A 23,680-nucleotide genomic window follows, 5' to 3' on the forward strand; every position below is an offset into this window, starting at 1 on the left:
TGGATTCATTACAAATCAACTGAAATATTGCAAGCCTTTTATTCTTTTAATATTGCTGATTATGGCTTACAGCTTAAGAAAACTCTAAAATCCTATCTCATGAAATTTTAATATTTCCTCAGACCAAGTTAAAAAAAAGATTTATAACAGCTGAGTGTTTGTCAAGGCTCAGGAAACCCTTGCAGGTGTTTCGAGTTAATTAGACAATTCAAGTGATTTGTTTAATACCCTACTAGTATACTTTTTCATGATATTCTAATATTTAGAGATAGGATATTTGAGTTTTCTTAAGCTGTAAACCATAATCAGCAATAAATCAGAATAAAAGGCTTGCAATATTTCAGTTGATTTGTAATGAATCCAGAATGCATGACATTTGTTTTTTTAATTGCATTACAGAAAATAAAGAACTTCATCACAATATTCTAATTTTCTGAGACAGTCCTGTATATTCATGGAAACACTCAATTAAATACCAGACCATTTTTTAAATGTCAGTATTAAAAAAGATGTTAGTACATATTTTGTTGTATTTACTGTATTGCTGATGCACCTTCTGGGTATTCTAAAACAGTATATAGTATAACAGTAACAATAGTTACAATATTTCAAACCGTTTTTATATAATTTAACAATTTCTCCTTCGACAATATAGCAACATTATACTAACTACGTGGACATTTTCTTTTCTGCGCACGTGAAGCTAATGCACGGTGCAACCATACCTCCCCCTACGTCACTTACCCACATCCAATCACATTTCTTCCTCCGTTTCTCTAAGCCAATCACAGAAGCTCCTTCGTTCCAGGCACAACGTCATGTTAGGTTGTTGTCAGTGTTGTCATTCTCAAACATGTTCACTATGCTCACACTTATAGACGACTTCACATTTGATCCCGATTGTTGATTTCCGCCACGATGAGTAACTTTTGTAGAGAAGTCATCACGCTTCAGTTGGGACACTATTCCAACTTTGTTGGGACTCACTGGTGGAATTTACAGGTAAGCGGCTAGGCTAAGCTAACGTTAGCTCGGTACGTGTAGCCGGTGTTACGGTGTAACAGGCGACCCTGTTAACTGGCGAATGTTCAGCCGAACGCGTCCGTTGTTGGCGTGGTTACGACGGCCGTTCAGAAAACAGGGTAGAGAACACGTATTCGGACGCGTTCGGTTCAAAGTCTCCAGTTAACACGGTCGCTTCTTAAACCGCAACACCCTCCAGGGAGCAAAACGGGAAAAAGAGACTACAATATATGATGATCTTATCATAAATCAAACTACCCGACAGTCTATACAGGAGATAAAAACACAAAACATATATATATATATGTATTCATATTACCAGGCACGTGCACAGATAGAGCCCTAGTGGTGCTCGAGCACCAGCCCTTTTGCCCTGGATGAGAAAAGTGCCCTTTTTGCTGGAGCCCACTTTTTTTCATTAATAAGTATTTAAGAATAAAAAATAGTCTCTGTCATCAAGTCCTCCCAAATGTGTTTGGATATCTGTCGGGGCATTTATTGGAGTTCTTGTGAGAATTTCGCCCCGACGTGCTCCGCGGCGCTCACGAGCCCCCCCCCCTCTTCCCCCCGCCGCGCCCTCCTCCTCCTCCTCCTCCTCCACTTCCTCCTCCGCGCAGTGCTCCTCGCGCCACCAAACGGCTGCACCTCCTTCTCCTCTGACCCGCAGCATCAGACACACAGGTCATGAGTCATGACGGTGTTTGTCCCCTGACGTTGTTTGGTGATAAATTAACCACAACTGAAAATATTACGTCACAACTGGTCCGTCGTTTCCTAAAAAAAATAAACAAACACAAATTCCCGAAATCCGTGATTTCAAAGCCTAGTCCAGCTGTTTACTGACGTCATGTTTGTGTGTGAGAGAGAGAGAGAGAGATATCTGTTTTATAAATGCCATTTAGACAATTTTGTATGCAGAGCAGCTAAACTATGCTAACAATAGCTCTCGGTGTCATGCTATCCATGTGCCACATTGTTTTATGTGGTATGTTTCTCTTTGTTTTGTCTGTTCCAGTTTTACAAAGATCAATCTTGTATGAGTAATTGCAGAGGGTGAAAAGAGTAAACGCAAGAAAAAACAACACTTGTAATAGCTTCTTACTAACCAAGAGTGATGTCATGCTGGGAAATATCAGATTGAGGCCTTATCACGTTTTTACAGAAGTTTGATATTTCCCGGCATGACCGAACGGTCGAGGTTAGTACGTTGTTTATTATATGGCATTTTTGGCTCCTATTATTTTGTAAATGAAAATAAATTGTAATTGTTAATAGAAAACATGTCATTTTGTTCAACTCTCATGTCTTCTCACGACACAATGTGTTTCAAGTGTTGCTAGCAACCAACTCCTTAACTTGGAAAAATCATTTTGGCGATGGGTGCCCTTTTTTTTGGTTTGAGCACCTGCCCCCCAAAATGTCTGTGCACGTGCCTGCATATTACCACAGATATATATATATATAACTGTGGTAATATGAATACAGTGGCCTCAAATGAAAAGGTTGAACAACTAAATACTTATCCCTTTATGTACTTTTACTTTAGTAAGTGTCTGAATGTGTGAATTTCATTGGAGTATTCTCACCGTTGAGTATTTCTAGTCAAGTAAAATATTTGAAAACGACATAATTGTGTAAATGCAAAATAAACAGCTCAGCCAACAAATAGGAAAATGCTGATCAGCAATACTGATGATGATGGAATCTATCAAAAACAGACATATAAAGTGTACAAAATAATGTAGTTTATTTTCACTGTTACTAAACCGTTTTGATGCAAATGAATGAATACGATGGAGTTCTGTCTCATCACAGTCTGTGTCTGCGTGCAGGATGCGTCTTTATCGTACGACGGCGAGATGGCGCCGAGCCACGTCCAGAGCGACGTCCTGTTTCGTGAAGGACAGACAACGGGCGGACATGTCACCCACACGCCTCGCCTCATCGCCATGGACCTCAAAGGTAACTTCATCCCGTCACATGCTTTTTTAAATGTTATTTTATGTACGTTCCATGTCTTCGTTTAAGTACAGGATGAAGAGTTTTCTGTCATTTTGGTTTTCGTTAGTTAGACTCGGGTAACTTGGATGTGTCTGCTGCTCTCCTCCACCAGGAAGCCTCCGGACTCTACGGCAGGAGGGAAGTCTGTACGACGCCGGCAACGACACCTCGGCTGTCACATGGTGAGTACCGGCCTCTGCGCACGTCTACATGTGTACACTGGCAGATTATTTCACCGTTTTAAACATTAAGCCTCTGCTCGACTCTTTCTGTTCCACATTTTGTTTTTGGCCTTACGAAAAAGAAACCGTAAGAACGTAATGAATAAAACCTACATTGATGGATGTGTCCATTATGAAAGCTTTACATTTTTTTCACACCGTTATTGAAACCAAATGTTGCTGTTTTGTTAAAAAAAAAAAAATAGGGAGGGAAACCTCTTGAAGGTCGAAGAAAGTCCGGCTCAGAAGAACTCGTTCCTCGAAGACCTGGACCGGCTGGATGTGAGTATTTAATGTGACTTTCCTTCACAATGTTGTCTCCACTTGATTTTACGTTTCCATAGCGATCAAAAGGAAACCACCACCACAATCTTTAGTGTAATATGATATGATATAAATATTCCTTTCTTTGTCCCAGTGGGGAAATTTCAAAAATCACAGCAGCGGTGCACATCAGAGCATCAATGAAAATAAATATAAAACACAAGAACAATACTAAAGAATTAAATACTAAATATACTGGGGGAATTATTGTGTATTTAATTATTATGGAATCATTATTATTTATTTAATAATTATGGAATAACTGTGTTTCATATGGGCTGTTTTCATCATATATGACAAGAGTCCATCTATTTGATGGCGTGTTTGTTCTTTTAAAATAATTCTCGGGTAGAGGCCTCGTCTGCAGCTTGATGTAAACAGTTCTCCTTCTCCTTGTCTCCAGAAAGGGGAGATCCTCGGCGAAGAGGAGTCTTCCGCCAGTCCTCAGCCTCAGTGCCCGGGTGAGAAAACCATCAAGGAAGAAATGCTCAAGATTCAGTGTCGCACGTAAGCAGTGACCATTCTCGAAAACTCTCTCCACCCCTCTCCCCCTCCACAGGTGCAGTGCGCTCGGACACCGTGAACAGCCAGCTGGCTCGGGTCCAAAAGGGCTACCAGCTGGAGGGCAGCGTGAAGGTGTGGTCCGACTTCCTCAGGATCCACCTGCACCCCCGCACCATCTCCGTCATCCACCAGTACAACCACGACGGGTGAGGAGGCCCCCACCTTCACTTTGTGTGGCAAAAAAACATGAGGCGTGGCGATTTCCCTCCAGACAAGCTGGTGCAGGAACCGCCTCTCTCCAGTAGAGGGCGGTGTCGTCTCAAAGTCTGCTCAAGGTTCAAGGTTTTTTATTTGCCATCTGTGCCTAGACCAGCAGTCCAGACACATCGGAATTATTTTTGCAGGGTTCTCCGAGTCAAGAGGTACAAAACAAACACACTATAATAACAATAACCGTAATAATAATAGAAATATGAAACATATCTAAAAAAAAACACCGTACAAAAAACACACTGTACATAGTGTGGTAAAGTGTATGCAATATTCACAGTACTAACAGTAATAAGTAGGTAAGTAGGCTAGTGCTGTACCTAGCTTGTAAAAGGAAAGAAAGAGGGGGAGGGGACAGTGATATGGGGATATTGCACATGTTCAGATGTTGGGGGAAGGTTGTGTGGGGCTATTGCACTGATTGTAAGTGTTGCACATTTTCCACAGTTTCAAGGAGTGCCTCTTTCTCAGTAGCTGTGTTGTGCCATCAGTCTGACTGTGGCAGGGAAGAAGCTGTTAAAGAGGCGTGTCCTGTGGGTGACGATGCTGTCCGCTGTGTCTCAGGTTGTATGTGCAGTGTTTGTGTCGGAGCAGAGAGTGAGCTGGATGAAGTGAGTCTCCAATGATTCCCTCTGCTCTTTTCCGACAGCGCTGCACATACATAGAGTCCATGGACGGAAGTTGTGTCCCTGTGATCCTCTCCGCGGTCCTTATGACTCTTTGCAGAGCCTTCCTCTCTGCCTGGGTGGTGTTTCCATACCACACAGTGATGCTCTCGATCAGTCCTCTATAGGCCTGGGTGAGAGGGCGACGGTTCAGACCAGCTTTCCTGAGCACCCTGATGAAATCAAGCCTTCTCTGGGCCTTTTTCACTGTGGCTGTGGTGTGAAGAGTCCAGCTCAGGTCAGATGTCACCTGCATTCCCAGGAATCTGTACCCGTCAGCCCTCTCCACCTCAGTCCCTTTGACGATGAGAGGCTGTAGAGGGGGAGGGTTCTTCCTGAAGTCCAGTATTATTTCCTTGGTCTTGTTTGTGTCGAGGATGAGGTCGTTCTCCTCTCCGTAGACCAGGATGTTGTTCACCAGGGTCCTGTAGCCCGACTCATCCCCGCTCCCCTTGATGAGCCCCAGGACGGTGGTGTCATCGGCGTATTTGATGAGGATGGTGTTGTCCTGGGTGGAGGTGCAGTCATGGGTGTACAGGGTGAATAGTTTGGGGCTCAGGCAGCAGCCCTGTGGGGGTCCTGTGCTGACTGTGAGCTCGGTAGACACCCGTCCTCCCATTCTCACCACCTGGGGTCTTTCTGTCAGAAAGTCCAGAATCCAGTTGCAGGTGGGAGTTGGGACGCCGAGGTCTGTCAGCTTCTTGATTAGTTTTCCCGGGCGGATGGCATTAAAGGCAGAACTATAGTCCAGGAAAAGCATCCTGGCATACGTTCTGCGGCTTTCCAGGTGTTGCAGAGTGTGGTGTAGAGCTATTGCTACCGCGTCATCCACTGCTCGCCCTTAATCCATCGCCCTTCCTGTTCAGATGGTGATGAATGTATTCTGTCATATTCTATTGTTGTTGTTGTTATTGACGTCTCTTACTTGTGTGCAGGGAGACTCACCGCCTGAAGTCTTTTGGCCAGGGAGAGGCCCTCCTGCACGGGCCGGTGCTCGAGCAGCTGGAGGACAAGCTGCACTTCTTTGTAGAGGAGTGTGATTACCTTCAGGTCACTCTTTTTTAATTTTTTAACTGTGTTATATTAAATAAGATGTTTCTGTTTTAAACTTCCCAAGCGCTCCGTCTTCAGGCAAACCGTTGCTGACGCATTTCCTCGCGCCGTTTTCTCAACCTCCAGGGTTTCCAGATCTTCTGCGACCTGGCCGATGGCTTCGCCGGCCTGGGGTCGAAGGTCACGGAGATGCTGCGGGACTCGTACGGCGGACGAGGCATCCTGACCTGGGGAATGGCGCCCGTCAGCCACCCGGACACGGTGAGTCGCGGCGTTCCGCTTTCGAGAAAAGCAGGTTGTCGGCGTGCTCCTGTACTCATTGTCCCGCCCTCACAGACCCCCATGAGGGAGCTCTACCACGTGCTGAACGGCGCGTTGGGGGTGGTCAACATGGCCGAACACAGCTCCTTCTTCTGCCCGCTGACACTGCGCGGTGGACTGGGGCGGCGGCCCTCAGCTCCCACGGTGTTCCCCCTCCTAAACTATGACGTGAGCTTTACTTTATTATTTTTTCTCTTTTCAAATCACTTATTATAATAATAATAACAATTATTGTTTTTACTATTATTATAATCATTATTTTTATTATAATTATGTTTTATTATTGTTATTATAATAATAATAATTATTAGACTTATAATAATAACAATTATTATTATTATAATTATTTTTATTATAATTATGTTTTAGTATTACAATTATTCTAATTATTATTGTTCTTATTTTTATTATAATTATGTTTTAGTATTATAATTATTATTGTTATAACTTATTATTATTATTAGACTTTCAAAGACATGTTTAGTGGTCATCTTACTGCTGTCAGACTTCATATTTTTAAGAGCTTTTCACTGCCTCATTGTGACGTTTTGATTCGACTACATTTCATTTAATGCATAAATGAAAGAGAACACATGAGAATAAAAAGAAGCCTCTCTGAAGTAGCGCGCCACACGGTTATTCATTTGAAATAGAATGTTGTTTAATGATTGTGGTGTTAAATCTGTCATCATGGATGAGCATGTACCCCTGACCCTCTCAGGCTCATCTGTGGTACCACTCCAGCGCTGTGCTGGCTCTGGCCCTCGACGCCCTCACGCTGCCTTACAGGCTGAAGGAGGGCGGCGTCCCCATGTGGCAGGTGGCCGACTCGCTCGCCGTGTCTGGCAGAAAGGTGACCCCCCCCCCCCCTCTCTCTCTCCCAGATTAGCCCCGCTATTTGTTTTGTCCAGATGAAGGAGCCTCTCGTGTGATTTGCGATCCCATAGGTGGTGGCCGCTTTTGGTGCCCTCCCCTTTCCCATGATGCACGGCGGCTCTCTCCCCGACGCCCTGAGCGCCTGTGCGGACGCGTTGCCCTGGCAACCGCTATCGGCGTGCCCCGAAGCCGCCGACGGCCGCTGCTACGGCCAGTGGGCGACGCTCAGGGGCTTCGAGGGACAGCGGCTCGTCAGGTGAGAAGATTCTGAACGATGGAATAATGCACCGCAACTTTTAGGCTCATCATTAAATCCACCTTTTTCTGAATATTTATTTTAGAATCTGTATTTCTCACACTCTTTATGGTTCTTATATCCTAAACCCTTTGGGGACTTTTATTGTTTTGGTTTCTTGAGAAGCACTATGGTCACATTTATTTCTGAGTTTGAGCACGAGGGCCGTTTAACGTTGAGTTTACATGTTTAGAGAGGGAACAAAACAGTCAATGAACCAAAGACAACCCCCCCCCCCCCTTAAACCGACCATCACGTTCACTGTGTCGCAGCTCCGTGGTTCCGGGGACTCGGCCACACAGCCATCTGCACGGGCTCCACAGCGGGGAGGACGTCCTGGAGTCCTACATCCAATCGTTCTACCCGTCGTCTCCTCTGTGAGTCGCCCCCGCCACTTGTTCTGGGAAGAGAGTGTGTATATGTGTATATATATGTATATATATTACAACCCAACGATGCTCCCTCCACAGCGCTCTGCAGTTTGTGTCGTCGCCCAGTCTGCTGACGCCGCCGTTCCCTCAGATCTTCAGCCAGTCGCTCGGCGCTCAGGGCTTCCTGCAGAGCCGGCATCCTCCTCCAGGCTGTGAGCGCGTTTCTATTTCACTTCTTTCCTCTGTGGCGTGACGCAACTTTTTCTTCAACTTTTGAATCATTGTTCCGTCTGTGCAGCCCGGGCCCCCGCGGTCTCCTCGGTGCCCGTCTTGACGTCCCTCCAGTCGAGCCCCGCCGTCGGCTCGTGGCTGTCGGAGCTGCATCGCGGCGCCAGCGCTCTGGACCTCCACCGCGTGGCCCCCAGCTTCCTCTCCCAGGGGCCCGAGATGGACGACTACAAGGAGGCCCTGGAGGAGCTGCGCCTGCTCGGCCGGTGTTACCGCGACCTCAGCGGCGGGGCGGCGCACACCTCCTCGGAGGACGACGACGACGACGACTGACAACGGCGGTCTCTTGGATGCACTGAAGGACACGCCCACAGAGAGCAGCGGGAACATGAGGCGACGGCTGGAGCCGCATGTGGACTGATTGTCTGTAACCGTGTTTTATACGAAGGACGCTATAAATGTCTGTTTACATCGGGATGCTCGTCTCGCCTGTGGCTCCGACCATGAATCATAGCAGTCTTTTTTTTCATCTACATAACATTTAAAAAAATCAGGCATATTGTCTCAAAAAGATGCAGACAAATTGGTTCACGCGTTCGTTACTTCGAGACTGGATTACTGCAACTCCTTATTATCCGGCTGCTCTAATAAATCTCTTAGGTCCCTCCAGTTGATCCAGAATGCTGCAGCTCGTATTCTCACTAAAACTAAGAAAGAGATCACATCACTCCTGCACTAGATGCTCTGCACTGGCTCCCCATAACATCAAGAATCACATTTAAAAATGTTCTCACCTACAAAGCCTTGATTGGTGATGCTCCATCATATCTTAAGGAGCTTGTAGTACCATATTGCCCCACTAGAGGGCCGACTCACTAAATGCGGGACTACTTGTGGTTCCTAGACTAGTCTTAAAGTAGGAGCCAAAGCCTTCAGGAATCAAGCTCCTCTTTTATGGAACCAGCTCCACCTTCAGTCCTGGAGGCAGACTCAGTCCCCTCATGGAGACTGAAGACTTTCCTCCTGATGGTCTTATAGTTAGACCTGAACCAGGTTCACCTGGTCCAGACCTAGAGATGCAGCTATAGGCTGAGAGGCTGCTGGGGGACGCTTAGGATACACTGAGCACCTCTCTCCTCTGCTCTCTCCTTATGGACGCTTAGGATACACTGAGCACCTCTCTCCTTATGGATGAATTTTCATCTCTATCACTTTAACTCTGCTTCCTCCCTGGAGTCTTTGTGACTTCGTCTCATCGGGTCCATTGGACCTGCTGGGTCTGATGTCCTCTGAGGATAATTTGTGATATCAGCAAATACAAAATTAACTGAATTATTTGAGCGTGAAGCCAAGGTCACCTGGTAGAAGCCGTCCAATCAGGCGCTCGATAAAGGCTGATCAGATGACTCGTGTCGGATCTTTTTATGTTCCCACTTCAGTCCTCGTTGCCTGCTAGTCGACACGCCTGGCTCAGCACCAGAGTTTAAGAGTTGTTGAATCCGATAGTTTTCATTGCTTGGCAATACATTCGTTTCACCTTTGAGTTTCAATTTATAACCCAACACCTAATGAATGTTGTCAGCCCATCAGTGATTAGATATGGCCTCATATCACTGACGTAGATTTAAAAACTGACTTTTCCCACGTCAGTTGTGTCTAAACAAGTCGCTCATCAAGAATCTCATCTCGACCTCATGGCCAGATGCATTTTATATTAAATAAATAACCCGGCTATCACAAATGCTTTGTATTTTTACAGTTTCATAGTTGAAGACATTTTAGGCATGGTTAGTTTTAGACAAAGATCGTTAAAGACCATAAAAGGTTAAACAATGGCTCCCAGTCCCTCTGCACATCTACAGAAACTGGATTTGTCCAAAAGGTCATTTTCTGAATGAGTTTTAGTTAATATGATATATTCCTTTATTCGTCCCACAGTGGGGACATTTCAAAAATCACAGCAGTGGTGCACATCAGAGCAGTAAATTTTTTTTTAATAAAACACAAAACTAAATATTAAAAGAAAGTTGATAAACGATGATAAACCGGAGTAAAGCGTCTCTGGGACTCTTTTCAGCCAGACCTCAGACCTCTGTCGATTAACATGTGACCCAACTGTCCCGTAAAGATACGAGAGCATCACACAAAGCTGGGACCAAAACACAAACTCAAGCCCAATGACAAATGTAGAACAGGTGTCTTTTAATCTGAAATAAGATGATACAAGGAGTTCACAAAAAATGTGAGATGGTGGAATTCACTCCCACCCGGCATTTTGACTTAACAGTATGCTTCTACGTTTGATTAAAAAAGGCTAAGACACGCACCATACCATCATTTAAACTTATAAAACTGAGATTTGCACCCTGTTATCTTACAACCCCATACGAGACGGCTCTAATGAAAAAATACGCAGAGTAAAAGTCAAATGAAATGGAGTAGCGTGTGCATAAAAGACGTTGAGTGCCTGATCATCTACAGCTAGTTATCAAAAAAACAGGAGGCGTGGGTAGTGTGGGGGGGTTTAGGGAATGTAAAGGGGGAGGGAGGAGGGGGAGGAGGAGGGGGGACACTGGGATGAGGGGCGCAAGACAAAACGGCTCAAAATCTGAACTACGAGCGGGAACGGGAGCGAGAACGAGACTGGGAGCGGGACTTGGATCGGGATTTGGAGCGAGATTTAGAACGGGACTTTGAGCGGGACTCGGAGCGCGAGGCGGAGCGGGACCGGGGTTTGGCGGGGGAGGGGGACTTGGACTTTGATTTGGACCGGGTGCTGGCATTGGCTTCGACGGGGGAGCGAGAGCGAGAGCGGGAGCCGCGCTCCACCTCGCCGTCGCTCTTGGGCGCCTCGCGGCCCTTGGAGATGGATTTCCTGGAGCGATCCTTGATCCCCGACCTGGAGCGAGACCTGGAGCGAGACCTGGAGCGAGAGCGAGACCTGGAGCGGGAATCATCCTTCTTGGTCTTCTTCTCGTCTTTCTTAATCTTTTTACTCTTGGGGCTGCGGCTCTTGGGGCTGCGGCTCCTGCTGCGCTCCTTGTTCTTCGGCGCGCCGTTGCTGCGCTCCTCCTCCTTCTTGCTCCTGATCTTCTTGCTACGGGATCGGCTGCGGGAGAGGGACGCCGCCCTGCGGACGAAAGCAGACAGAACGGTGATTCCTCGTTGTGCCCAAAAGGTTTCCATCAAAATAAATCAACTAACGCCACTAGGCGGATCATTATTCCTCCGCTGGCGCGTTCAGCCCGCGGCTCTTCACGGCGCCAGTCGACAGAAAGGTCACATGAAACAGCCGTGGGCCGGCAGCAGCTGCACAGAGCAACTTTCATGGAAATCTATTCCGAGGAACAGATGCTCTCCTCTTACCGACGGGGAGCGCCAACATCTTTAATTGGGAGATCGAATGCAGCGAGAAAGAGGACGTCTCTGTCCCGATGCACAAACTGATCTAAACGTCTGCTTTTCAGAGTTAGTCGGTTTATTGGCGGTTCCATCAGAACAGAAAAGCCACGCCCCTCTGATAGTTTTGACAGGGTTCTTACACACCAGTGGATTTCCAGGACTTTAAACCAAATGTCCACGACCAAACTGAAATCTCGGTATAAACATGAAAAATTTAGAATATATTGCGTATTGAGAGCGTACGCCGGCTTATATTTTGAGCATCTTTCTTTAAAAAAACCATTACCGTATTTTTTGCACTATAGGGCGCACTTAAAAGCCTTTAATTTTCAAAAAAAACGACAGTGCGCCTTATAATCCGAAGCGCCGTATATATGGATTAATTCTGGTTTTGTTTACTGACCTCTAAGCGATTTTGTGTGGTACAAGGCGCTCACGGCGCTAAGTCAAAATGTTTTAGTACGACTTTGGTAAACTACAAAGCCGCACCGCTTGCAGCATTACGGCTACCGTAGCCAGGAGCGTCGCGGAGTAATACATACTGTGCTTCACCATAATATTACAGTGTGTGTATGGCACCTGTCAAAAGACACGCTTACGACGCGGACTTCAAACTCAAGGCTATCAGTCACGCAGTAGAACATGGGAATAGAGCAGCTGCGAGAGAATTCAACATCAATGAATCAATGGTACGGAAGTGGAGGAAGCAAGAAGATGACCTGCGCCAAGTAAAGAAGACCACACAGAGTTTCCGCGGGAACAAAGCGAGATGGCCACAGTTAGAGGACAAAATTGAACAGTGGGTTATTGAACAGAGAGCAGCAGGTAGAAGCGTCTCTACAGTCTCTATTCGACTGAAGGCAACAGCGTTAGCACAGGACATGAATATCAATGACTTTCGAGGCGGTCCTTCTTGGTGCTTTCGTTTTATGAAAAGACGTAATCTCTCTATCCGCACACGAACTACCGTCTCGTCGTTTGAATAATGTTGAGAATTATTGTGAACGCGTTTAATAAAGTTTGATCGACTGACTTATGACTGTTTTTTTTCCGCTTAATGCGCCTTATAGTCCGGTGCGCTTTATATATGAAAAAAGATCAAAAATAGACCATTCATTGACAGTGCGCCTTATAATCTAGTGCGCCCTATAGTGCAAAAAATACGGTAATTATTTCAAACTCGGCGTAAATGAACACGTGAATATGACTTTTATGATTTAAGTTTTTTCCATGACTTTTCCAGGCCTGGAAATTACCATTTAAAAATTCCATGACTTTTCCAGGTTTCCCATGAGCGTACGAACCCTGTTTTGACTTCTCACCTGGAGCGGCTGCGGCTGCGGCTGCTGCTGTCACTGCGGCTGCGGCTCTTGCGAGACCTGCGGCTCCTGGAGCGAGACCTGAAAACACAAACCAACAATTATCAACAACACCCGTGGGAATGCCCAATACCCTTTGATCTCAGACTCTACGCTCCTTTCTCAAATTTTACGCCCAGTTTAAATGCCCTCATTCTACGGCGACAGGACGCGGGGTTACCTGGAGTGGCTGCGGCTGCGAGAATAGGAGCGCTTGCGCCGGGCTCCGGGGCGGTCCTCGATGAGCCGGATCTTTCTGCCGTTCACCTCGGTGCCGTCGAGCTTCTCCAGAGCCCTCTTCATGTCAGAGTAGAGCCTGAACTCGATCACCCCCTCGTTCCTGCGGCCCTTGTGGGTGTCGGCGTAAGTCACCTCCCCTGCCTGCCTCATGTAGTCCTTCAGGGAAAAGGTAAAGACTTTATGGACATGCTCAGAACACACATGTCCGACAAGGTGACACTCAATAAAGGGGGAAATGCATAGCCATCTCCAATGTTGTGTATTTTTTTGTTACGGGGGACCAAAGCACACCAACGGCTCCATTGGGCCCCCTCTGTTTGTAGTTATCAGTTGTTACTCTGTCGTAGCGTGCACAGCAATGATCATTTCAACATTCTTTGTCAATGTTCAGGAAACGCAGCATCAAGTGAAGCATTTCAGACAAACTATTTGAGTGCATCACGTTAAACTGGCCGGGTAGCTTGTGTATATATATATATACACCTCTAAATATGTTCTGAGGGACACTTTGTGCATTACTTATTGATCCTTGGACATTAGCTTCTTAACATTCGGAGAAAGAGAAAGCTTCATACCTTCAAGTCCTGCCAGCTGCAGCGGCTGGAAAGATTCTCAACAATGAGCCGATAATCTGTCCTTATGGGAGGACCATATCTGTCTCTTCCCCAGCGACCATATCCACCTTTTAAGGTAACAAGGAAAGGACAGAAAAAATGAGGACCAAAAAGAAACTCTGGCAGTGCATTAATAATGAACCCCAAGCTAGACTACAAAATATATGAATATTCACTTGGGAAAAGGGAAACAAAAAGGGGGGAAAGTTACATCCTACCAAAAAAGAAAAGAAAAAAGTCTACAAATTAAAAAGTGTACTCTAAAGCCTAACTTATTTCATTGTGATTTTTAAAATGTATTTAAAGTGTCAATATGCCTTTTCTTCAAATTTAAGATAATAAAAATCAAAAATATATCTGATCAAGGAAGTACTTACGGTGAACTAAAATTATTAATCTATCTTATCTAACAACATTTCACTGTTACAAAACATGTTCTTTTTTTTTCAGGCACCTATAAGAGCTGAACCCACATCTGTTCCTAACCCCATGGCATCCTCACCACCCGGCCGTGGCCTAATGGGAAAAGCGGTCTTCATTCACAATGGCTCCCTTTTTTGGTCTGCCCAGGGGCCCAGAATGGTCAAACCACACTCTTGGAAAGGGGGGACACCATGGCCAGCAATAGGGGCAGGCAGTCGGCAAAGGACTCTTTCAATTAAAACATTGAGGTTCTTTGTTAAATCTGTACCTTTAAAATTGACAATCATTTTTAAATAAAATAAAAAACGGAATGACATTATATATACGATACAAGATATTTAGCAATCAAACAGTGATGTTTACAGTATTCAAATTAAGACATGTATATCCTTTCCATCAGTAAGCCATCTCCCCATCACATATTACTTTATTTTCAAATAGATCAAATTGTAACCCAAGAAATCTTTTAAGTCATTGGTGGCTCCAGTGCACACAAATCTGATCATGTCATGCTGTGGAAATCTCTCCGCACGCATAATCAACTAAAAAAAAAACACAACAGTGGGGTACCGTGATGAGATGGAGCGCTCATCAAACATTAATTGCAGCTCCGGGGTGTGCCGCCTAGAAACAGACGTAATGTTGAACGGGCCATCGAAAAACCTGGAGGACCCCTTGAGACCAGGAGAGTCGATACTGATGAAGTTCAGATGAGGCAACCTGATTGTTGCTGCATTAAAGGGGGGTGGGGGGATTTATCATTTCTTTAACCCTCCTGTTACCTTTAGGGTCAATTTGACCCCATTCAATGTTTAACGTCGGTGTTCTTTGGGGTCAATTTGACCCCAGGCTGTTTTTCACTGTGTCAAACATATAAGAAATATCAACTTTTTCATATATTTAAAGGGCTATTTAGGGAGTCAACAAACAAACATAAAGTACCTCACACTTAAACTTGGGAAACAATATTAATTCTAATAATTTTCTGGAGGTTTTAATTGCTGGGGTCAAATTGACCCCGAGGGTAAAATATGTTAGTAAATGTGAAAGTAACAGGAGGGTTAAGTAAATAATTCAGTGTCTTTATATTCATGTGTAGATATACTTTTCCCGTTACAATTTGGAAAGCAATGCTCGAGGAAAGCCGGAGGTCGATTCCACAGAGACTACGGCTCATGGGTCGATACTGTCGGCTGAAACCTAAATTGAAAACACTAGAACAGAAATTGAATGCACATCAGCCACCAAGGACTTAAATGTTTGTCCCTTTGAAATTTGGATCAATGGTTCCCTGCAATGAATGAACCCCCTCATCAAACGACAGAATAAAAGTGAACGAAACACAATTCTCCGTTGAACACTTACTTCTTCCGCCGCCGCCGCTACCACCTCCTCTATCGCTGCCTCCTCTATCGCCTCCACCTCTGTCGCCGCCGCCTCTATCGCCGCCGCCGCCTCTATCACTGCCTCTATCCCCGCCGCCGCCTCTTTCGCTGCCGCCACTACCACCATAACCTCCATCCCGACGGGGTCCCTTGGTGTGCTCCACAATGACCCTCTCCCCACACAACTCCTTGCCGTTCAAGTCATACACAGCATCATCTGCATCACGTGGGTCATCAAATTCAACAAACCCATACCTTTATAAAAGAAGAGAACATGTTAAGACCTGGCGACGGAGGATTCGGATGTTAATTATCGAGAATGCAGAAGGAGGATTGGCCGAACACCCCCCCCCCCCCCCCCACACACACACACACCACCGGTAACTCAACAGCGGAACAACAACAAACATTTAGGTCATGCCGTCACGTTCCCTGAGCAGCGGGACCTGGTTACAGATCTCGTCAACAGCTGATGTTATTCGGAAACTAAGATTAGATCTTCCAAGCGGTCTAATTTGAAAGACAAGTGCGAAAAGCTCAATGTCTCATGGACGGGTATAACATTGCTCCTCGGATGTTGATGCATACAAAGGATTCACAGATTATATCGGCATTGGAAAACTAATCAGCAACAATTGGTTGTTTAACCCTTGTGTTGCCTTAGGGTCAATTTGACCCGAATCAATATTTAACCCTCCTGCCGCCTTAGGGTTAATTCAATGTTTAATGTCGGTGTTCTTTCGGTAGTCAACAAACAAACATAAAGTGCCTCACACTTAAACTTGGAAAACAATATTAATTCTAATAATTTTCTGGAGGTTTTAATTGCTGGCGTCAAATTGAACCCAAAGGGTAAAATATGTTAGTAAATATAAAGGTAACAGGAGGGTGAAACATTGAATCGGGTCAAATTGACCCAAAGGCAACAGGAGGGTTAAGTAAAACGGTCAAACATCCACCAGTCGAGGTTCTCGAAAAAGAAATATTTTGACTTATTTGATTGTAAACTATATATTTATTACTGGTTGACAGACAACAATAGCAGCACTAACGTGCATTAATTTTGGGATTTGTCGAGTGTGAATAATAAAAGGATACATTTCAGGAAATGATTATGCATCTTTAAAGCATTTGTTGAGGAATTTGAGGGGAATGCCATTTATTAAAACTTCAAATAATAGAATTTACTCTTTTGAATGTTGTATTAAACATTGTTCATGTTCTTAACTGCAGACGTAAAATAATTAAATGTATGCAGTAATAAAATAGAAACAGCTGATGTTACAGTAAAATGCATCGTGGGTGAAATATGTCCAAACCGCTCAACTCAGGGAATGAGCTTGAGCTTGTGTCAACATTTAACTGTGCGATGTTATTTCTTATTCACCGCCAACACTGCTGAACAAAGACATGTGAACCTGGAGTCTCGAGGCGTGATCGCGTCTCGCGCAGCTCGGCCACGCGCACACACCGGGGATGTTAGGCCACGTTGAAAGTAGAAAGCGGATCCGATATGAAAGTTACACGCGATTGAGGCTCATTTTGTTGCACTTGTTTCGCGGAAGGTTTGCTTGTCATACACGCGCCCGCCTGTGACATTGCCACGTCTAACCTTAGCAGACAGCAGCTAGCTAACGTTAGATAGCCGTGGCCGCCAAACGCGCACGAGCACACACCTTTACGTGAGTAGCGCATGAAGAAGAACACACGCTAAGACACAATAAGACGTCGTAGTACGGCTATGTATTGCAATACGGGCTGTTTTGTGGGTAAATGTATACACAACATGCTCCATAGCATTAGCAGGCTGCAGCCAGCTAGAAGGCCCAGGCGGCACGTTATGGTCGCGGTGCGGCCTGCACCGGGACAATAACCGCGGCTTCGCCCCACAACGGACATCGATAGACGGGCTCAACGTTACCCGTTTTTCAGGTCGACTTCGAGTATCTTCCCGTAGCCTTTGAAGAATCTCTCCACGTCCTTTTCTCTGGCCCGGTAGCTCAGTCTTCCGATGTACACCCTCGACATCGTGTTAGCTCGCGTGTGCTAACCTTGCGAAATGTGGGATCCGGCTCAAACCGAACGGGCGCAGAGATGAGGCGCGAGGCTGCGGAGACGCGTTCACGCGCCCCTTTGATTCAATAGGTTGCTGCTGGAGGGGGCGTGGCCTCCGCGCCGGGTTCAGAGGGCCCGAGTTCAGCCTCGCAGGTATTTATTAACCAATCAGCGCAAAGTAACAGTTTAAATAAGGACTCTAATTATGATGCAATTATATCAGATTCTGAAATAAGCTATTCTAGAAAAATACTGTTGTGTTTACTTGAATGTTGAAGATGGTACAAGAGACTCTAACGAATGAATGTACTTTATCTCAAATATTACATCATATTTAGTTAATGACAATAATTAGTTTTATTCATCTGAATCTGCAGTAACTAAACGGTACAGTTTAAAGGGCTCTAAAGGTAAACAAATGCATGTTTTGGTCACTGTTGTTGTTTTTATATTGTACATACATGTTGCTATTCTGCTGTCTTCAATGTCTTTTTTATATTTATCCTGTTATAGATAGATAGATATATACTTTATTAATCCCCAAGGGGAAATTTGTCGTGACAGTAGCAGCAACACACAAGAGTAAAAACAAAACACAAAATGTAAGAAACAGGGATGAAAGATATAGAAGTATACAAGTAAAATAAAAGTAAAATACAAAACAAAATATATATGTAAATATACAACACACATGCATACACAACACACAACAACACTGACAAATAAAATACACAAAATATTAAATATAGACAGAGTGCAAAAAGCAAAGTGTGTGTATGAGTGCAGAGCTAATGAAATGCAATGTGTGTGTATGTGTGTAGTGCAAACAAATGAGATGTGTGAAGTGCAGATCAACACTATATTGTACATGACATGTATGTATGTGGAGAGCGTACATTTAAATTGCATGTATGTGCACACGTACAAGCTGATTCAGATTCAGATTAGAGTATTACATTACATGTCATTTAGCAGACGCTTTTATCCAAAGCGACTTACAATAAGTGCATTCAACCTAGAGTACAAACTAAGAACAACAAGAATACAGAAAGTAACATTTCCTCAACATAGTCAAACTACAAAAGTACCATAATAATACATTACATTAAATGTACTTAGTTGTTTTCCAGCAACACATTTGAGAGCCTGGAAACCACGGTTTCAACATTTGACATATTGAAAATACCAACGGACAAATCAAACGATCTACTAACCTATGGAGCAAAATCCAGGCCAAAAAAATATTTGAACCTGAATATTCAAGTTTTGGTTTGACAAATTCAGCAATAAACTCGAAATAAAAACAATAATAACAATATAAACAACGATTTTTTGTTGAATAAGTTATTTTAGTTTTCATTTTTCAGTAGCATATTTTATATTTTCAACTTTTAATCTTATTTTCTCAGGTTTAAATATCTTTTTCAATATATTCACATTACCGGTAGAACAACAAAACTCTTGACATCCGGTCGCAGCGCGCACGAGCCGCGGTGGGAGGGGCTAACCGACAGAGAGGGGGTCACTCAGTGTTGCCAGGTCCGCGGTTTTCCCGCGGAAATGGGCTACTTTTGAAGTGTTGCCGCGGGTTGAATTTTTTGTCCGCTGGTTCGGGTAGACCTATTTTGCATGCTAATTACATGAATGTCTTTAAATAAAAATCCATATTTTAAATGAAATAATTTATTTATAGCCAAATCCTACCAAACTAACTCCAGATCAGCACGTACACACATGGACATGGACTTTAAAAGCAGTGTATATGGTTTGGCACGGGCATATTTTGAGTTCTGATATTGGGCTGGTTTTATTGGCCATTGGGCTGGTTTTGGGCTGGTTTTGATTGGCCATTGGGCTGGTTTTGTCACACAGACCTGGCAACCCTGGGGTCACAACACACAGAGAGGAGGAGGAGGGAGGGGGGGTGGTCACCACAACCCCCCCAGGGTCGGTTATTAGAAACCCTTTCCTCCTGAAGCCATGCCGGCGACGTTCTTACGTCAGCTGTTTGAAGGGACTGCGGCTAAAAAAGTTAAAGTGACGGTGGCAAAAAAGTTAAAGTGTCGGTAACTTATCTCCTCAATGAAGAGTCGCGCTACGGGAGGAGATAACGGTCCGGGACGTTAGCCGAATGGTAGCTAACCAGCAACAGGTCGGGCGGTTGGTCGAGTAGCACACGGAGCAACGGAAACCAACGGTCATGGAGCGCGCGACTTTTTCAAAATACTCGTGGGTCGACTTCGCCTTCTCTCTGGTCGGCCTGTGCACCTTCCTGGTGGACTTTGGCTCGGACGTGTGGGTCGCCTCCGAGTTTTACAGCCGTGGGGACCTCGTCTGGTTCGGGGTGCTGGTCGGCCTCATGGTCCTGTCGTCCGTGGTGGTCCAGACGTTCAGCTGGTTCTGGTTCACGTACGACCGGGAGCTGCTGGGGTTCCGCGCGCGCACCGAGGGGGCCTCCGTGTTCTTCGGGGACCGAGTGAAGCTCTCCTGCGCGCTGCATGTGCTGCAGCTGGGCTTCCTGTGCAGGTAGACCCTCACACCCTCAGCACCAGAACACAATGCGATTCTATTCTACTTTGCTCTTTTAACTATTGACATGTTCTTTAATTGACCACTGTACTGCAGTCTGTGATAAGTGCAATATAAATACGCTTTACTTACTTACTTAAAACTAGCTACACCAATCAATTCACTATTATAAGAGCCACAAGTGTATTATTTGATGAATCAGAATTTCATTAAAGTTTATATTTTACTTTCTGAATTACAGAATAACTTATGTTAATAAATCCTGGACGGAGATTTAATGACGTCATGACAGCAGCAGGTGGAAAGCAACGAGCTGCATTATAGACAGTAGAGGACATCGTTTTCTTACCGTAACATATCGTAACATACCGTAACATACAGTAACATACCGTGACATACCGTAACATATCGTAACATACCGTAACACACCGTAACATACAGTAACATACCGTAACATACAGTAACATACCATAACATATCGTAACATACCGTAACATACAGTAACATACCATAACATATCGTAACATACAGTAACACACCGTAACATACAGTAACATACCGTAACATACAGTAACATACCATAACATATCGTAACATACCGTAACATACAGTAACATACCATAACATACCGTAACATACAGTAACATACCATAACATATCGTAACATACAGTAACACACCGTAACATACAGTAACATACCATAACATATCGTAACATACCGTAACACACCGTAACATACAGTAACATACCATAACATATCGTAACATACCGTAACATATCTTAACATATCGTAACATACCATAACATATCGTAACATACCGTAACACACCGTAACATACCGTAACATACCATAACATATCGTAACATACCGTAACATATCTTAACATACCGTAACATATCGTAACATACCGTAACATACCGTAACATATCGTAACATACCGTAACATATCGTAACATACCGTAACATATCTTAACATACCGTAACACACCGTAACATACCGTAACATACCGTATAATCGTAAAATAGAGTTTATTTGTTTTGTGTATGTATTTAACGTTTTTTTGCTACATCAAATAAAATAAATCTCATCACAACTAAAGCAATGCACCTTTTGGCTCAGCTCTCTCTCTCTCTCTCTCTCTCTCTCTCTGAATAAGAACGCCTGCATATTCCCACGGAGGCAGGAGCTAAATAATATTCGACAGGTGTCGTGATCGTACACTTCACATGTCAGGTGTGGCCACAAAGTAAACCGGTGACTTGGAAGAGAACTCCATGCACGCCACGACGCGTTAACGAGGCGTGGCCAGCACCAAACGGCTCTCGGCACGCCGGATCACATCTATTTGCATTGAATGTGTAGTAACTCTGTGACGCTTCATTCTGGTCACATGACTTCTATTCATCTGTCCATCCCGGAGAGGGATCTCCTTTTTTTTTTTTTTTACCTCTAAAAGGTTTTTTTCTTCTATTTCTTGGGAGTGTTCCCTGATCCGATGTGAGGTCAAAGGTCAGGGACGTCTATGTGTACAGATTGTAAAGCTCTCTGAGGCACATTCAAAATGTGTGATATTGGGCTCTGCAAAATAAACTGAATAGAATTCGCCATCGTAGCGGTACGCAATGCGGTTTTCCTCCCGCTCTCCCCTTGACCTTTGACCTTCTCCCCGCTCCACGCAGGCACATCTCCGCCATCCGCCAGGGCTTCAGGGTTTGGTGGCAGCGGGAGGGCGGCTCCGAGTACGCCGTCTACCTGACGCACGACCTCAGCATGCTGCGGCTCATCGAGACGTTCTGCGAGAGCGCCCCCCAGCTCACGCTGATGATCCACGTCATGCTGCGCGCCAACCGGGCCCGGGCCGTGCAGCGTGAGTGCTCCGGCCCGCCGCCGCCGCCGCGCGTTCGTGGCGCCGCCGGCGTAACTCCTTTTCTCTCTGTGTTTTAGTCGTGAGCGTCGCCGCCTCCACCACCTCCATCGCCTGGATGGTGGTGGACTACCACCGCTCGCTGCGCTCCTTCCTCCCGGACAAGGCGGAGCAGGGCCGCTGCGCCGCCCTGATCTACTTCCTGTGGAACCTGCTGCTGATCGCGCCGCGCGTGGCCGCCGTCGCCCTCTTCGCCGCGGCGCTGTCCGGCTACGCCGCCGCCGCCCACTTCCTGGCGCTGTGGGCCGTGTTCGCGCTGTGGGCCCGGCGCCAGGGCACGGACTTCATGGACAGCGTCGGCGGGGAGCGGCTCTACCGGGCCACCGTGGGGCTCATCTGGTACTTCAGCTGGTTCAACGTGGCGGAGGGGCGGACCCGGAGCCGCGGCGCCATCTACCACGCCTTCATGGCCGCCGACGGGGCCATCCTGCTGACCTCCTGGTGGTGCTACCGCGACCCGATCCAGACGGAGCCGTACGCCCTGGCGCTGGTCGTGGCCCTGCCCCTCGTCTACCTCCTGGGTCTGCTCCTCAAGGCGCTCTATTACTGCCGCTTCCACCCCAAGCTGTGGAGGCCGCCGCCGCCGGCGAGGGAGCCGGGCCGCCCCGACGACCTGCCGGACGCTCCGGCGTCCTTCAGGGACTTCTCCGTCCAGGACGGCGCCCCGTCCGCCCGGCTCCTCAACAGGCGGATGGCCGGCCACGCCGCTCGGTTCTACTCGGAGAACGGCCTCGACGCGGACGGCGAGGGCGCCGGCGGAGCGGAGCCGCCGCGCCTCTGAGGGCTTCTTGACGTGTGGACGCGAGGTCATCTCCTGGGGTCGAGTCTGTTTCTATAAAATGGATCAAACCTCTTTCATATCGTCACGCTGGTGGAATCGAGCCACGACGTCTTGATATAACGGTAGATATGAAAGGTTTGACCTTTAATCTAAAAGAGAAATGTTCTGATCTCATTCTGCATCGTCAGGAATCAACTTGAAAACTACTTTAAAAGCTGTTTAATGCATTTTATACAGAAAGCAAATAGCATTTTATTATCTCTACACGTGAAGTAAAACGGTACGAGTCGTAGGGGAAACGTTTACAGACCACATCGTTGTTTGTCAAAAATATTACACAAAATAATATGATGAAGATAATGAATGCATTTTATTTGTATTACATTTGTAGATCTGAGGTTTGGTGTTTTGTAGTTCTGAGTTCTTCCGGCTGCTGCTGGAGGACGTCGACCGCGAGCTTTCCTTTCATCACGTCTTTGTTCTGTTACTGCAGGAAACAGGTTTTTTAAAACCTTCCTGAACGGCGTGCCGCGGTCTTTAAGCGTCGACTCCAGTATTTATGGCCGGTGACGGCGCTCTGTGGACTCATCATGGTTAAGTTTCTGTTTACAGTCCGTGATACACGCATTTTTCCAGGGAGTTTGTTTTTCAGGTTTCTTAAAAGTGAATTCCAAATGTTTTTCATGCTTTCAGTTTGTTTCTGGTTCAAGGTAAAAAAAAAAAAGAGCGAAAGTCAAGGTCACAACCGGCTGTTAATAATATTTTACCTCATTTGCTCCGTCATCATTAAAGTGACACCGATGTTTTACTCTAGT

The 23,680-nt window shown here is 45.6% G+C and overlaps 3 protein-coding genes across 4 annotated transcripts; 2 read left to right on the forward strand and 1 right to left on the reverse strand.

Moving 5' to 3' along the window:
* Window positions 1-841: 841 nt before the first annotated feature.
* On the forward strand, window positions 842-8,660 carry msto1 (misato mitochondrial distribution and morphology regulator 1). Its single transcript, XM_056417887.1, has 14 exons — window positions 842-1,002; window positions 2,856-2,985; window positions 3,137-3,206; window positions 3,452-3,527; window positions 3,973-4,030; window positions 4,129-4,279; window positions 5,944-6,058; window positions 6,188-6,322; window positions 6,398-6,550; window positions 7,104-7,235; window positions 7,330-7,514; window positions 7,826-7,930; window positions 8,024-8,136; window positions 8,223-8,660. The coding sequence occupies exons 1-14, from the start codon at window positions 919-921 to the stop codon at window positions 8,483-8,485; spliced, it is 1,770 nt and encodes a 589-aa protein (XP_056273862.1). The 5' UTR covers window positions 842-918; the 3' UTR covers window positions 8,486-8,660.
* Window positions 8,661-10,339: 1,679 nt separating this feature from the next.
* srsf4 (serine and arginine rich splicing factor 4) lies at window positions 10,340-17,697 on the reverse strand. 2 transcript variants are annotated; one of them, XM_056417900.1, is made up of 6 exons: window positions 17,496-17,697; window positions 15,555-15,829; window positions 13,728-13,834; window positions 13,094-13,308; window positions 12,877-12,954; window positions 10,340-11,282 (listed from the first exon to the last, which is right to left on the reverse strand). In XM_056417900.1, exons 1-6 carry the CDS (start codon window positions 17,600-17,602, stop codon window positions 10,766-10,768), a joined length of 1,299 nt encoding a protein of 432 aa, XP_056273875.1. In that variant the 5' UTR covers window positions 17,603-17,697; the 3' UTR covers window positions 10,340-10,765. The 2 variants fall into 2 exon arrangements, with proteins under 2 accessions (XP_056273875.1, XP_056273884.1); XM_056417909.1 differs by lacking the exons at window positions 15,555-15,829; window positions 17,496-17,697 and adding an exon at window positions 14,269-15,444.
* A 1,848-nt stretch (window positions 17,698-19,545) lies between these two features.
* On the forward strand, window positions 19,546-23,678 carry xkr8.3 (XK related 8, tandem duplicate 3). Its single transcript, XM_056417937.1, has 3 exons — window positions 19,546-20,155; window positions 21,840-22,027; window positions 22,105-23,678. Exons 1-3 carry the CDS (start codon window positions 19,830-19,832, stop codon window positions 22,863-22,865), a joined length of 1,275 nt encoding a protein of 424 aa, XP_056273912.1. The 5' UTR covers window positions 19,546-19,829; the 3' UTR covers window positions 22,866-23,678.
* The last annotated feature ends 2 nt before the right edge of the window (window positions 23,679-23,680 follow it).

Source organism: Pseudoliparis swirei, chromosome 1 (assembly GCF_029220125.1).
Source record: "Pseudoliparis swirei isolate HS2019 ecotype Mariana Trench chromosome 1, NWPU_hadal_v1, whole genome shotgun sequence".
In the NCBI taxonomy this organism is placed as follows: Eukaryota; Metazoa; Chordata; class Actinopteri; order Perciformes; family Liparidae; genus Pseudoliparis; species Pseudoliparis swirei.

Coding starts and splice junctions, on each gene's coding strand:
- msto1 (XM_056417887.1), top strand. CDS start 919: ATGAGTAACTTTTGTAGAGAAGTCATCACGCTTCAGTTGGGACACTAT. Junction 6,059..6,187: donor AGGAGTGTGATTACCTTCAG/GTCACTCTTTTT, acceptor CTCAACCTCCAG/GGTTTCCAGATCTTCTGCGA. Junction 7,515..7,825: donor GAGGGACAGCGGCTCGTCAG/GTGAGAAGATTC, acceptor ACTGTGTCGCAG/CTCCGTGGTTCCGGGGACTC.
- srsf4 (XM_056417900.1), bottom strand. CDS start 17,602: ATGTCGAGGGTGTACATCGGAAGACTGAGCTACCGGGCCAGAGAAAAG. Junction 15,830..17,495: donor GAAGTCGACCTGAAAAACGG/GTAACGTTGAGC, acceptor TCTTTTATAAAG/GTATGGGTTTGTTGAATTTG. Junction 12,955..13,093: donor CGCAGCCGCAGCCACTCCAG/GTAACCCCGCGT, acceptor TTGTGTTTTCAG/GTCTCGCTCCAGGAGCCGCA.
- xkr8.3 (XM_056417937.1), top strand. CDS start 19,830: ATGGAGCGCGCGACTTTTTCAAAATACTCGTGGGTCGACTTCGCCTTC. Junction 20,156..21,839: donor CAGCTGGGCTTCCTGTGCAG/GTAGACCCTCAC, acceptor CGCTCCACGCAG/GCACATCTCCGCCATCCGCC. Junction 22,028..22,104: donor CCGGGCCCGGGCCGTGCAGC/GTGAGTGCTCCG, acceptor TCTGTGTTTTAG/TCGTGAGCGTCGCCGCCTCC.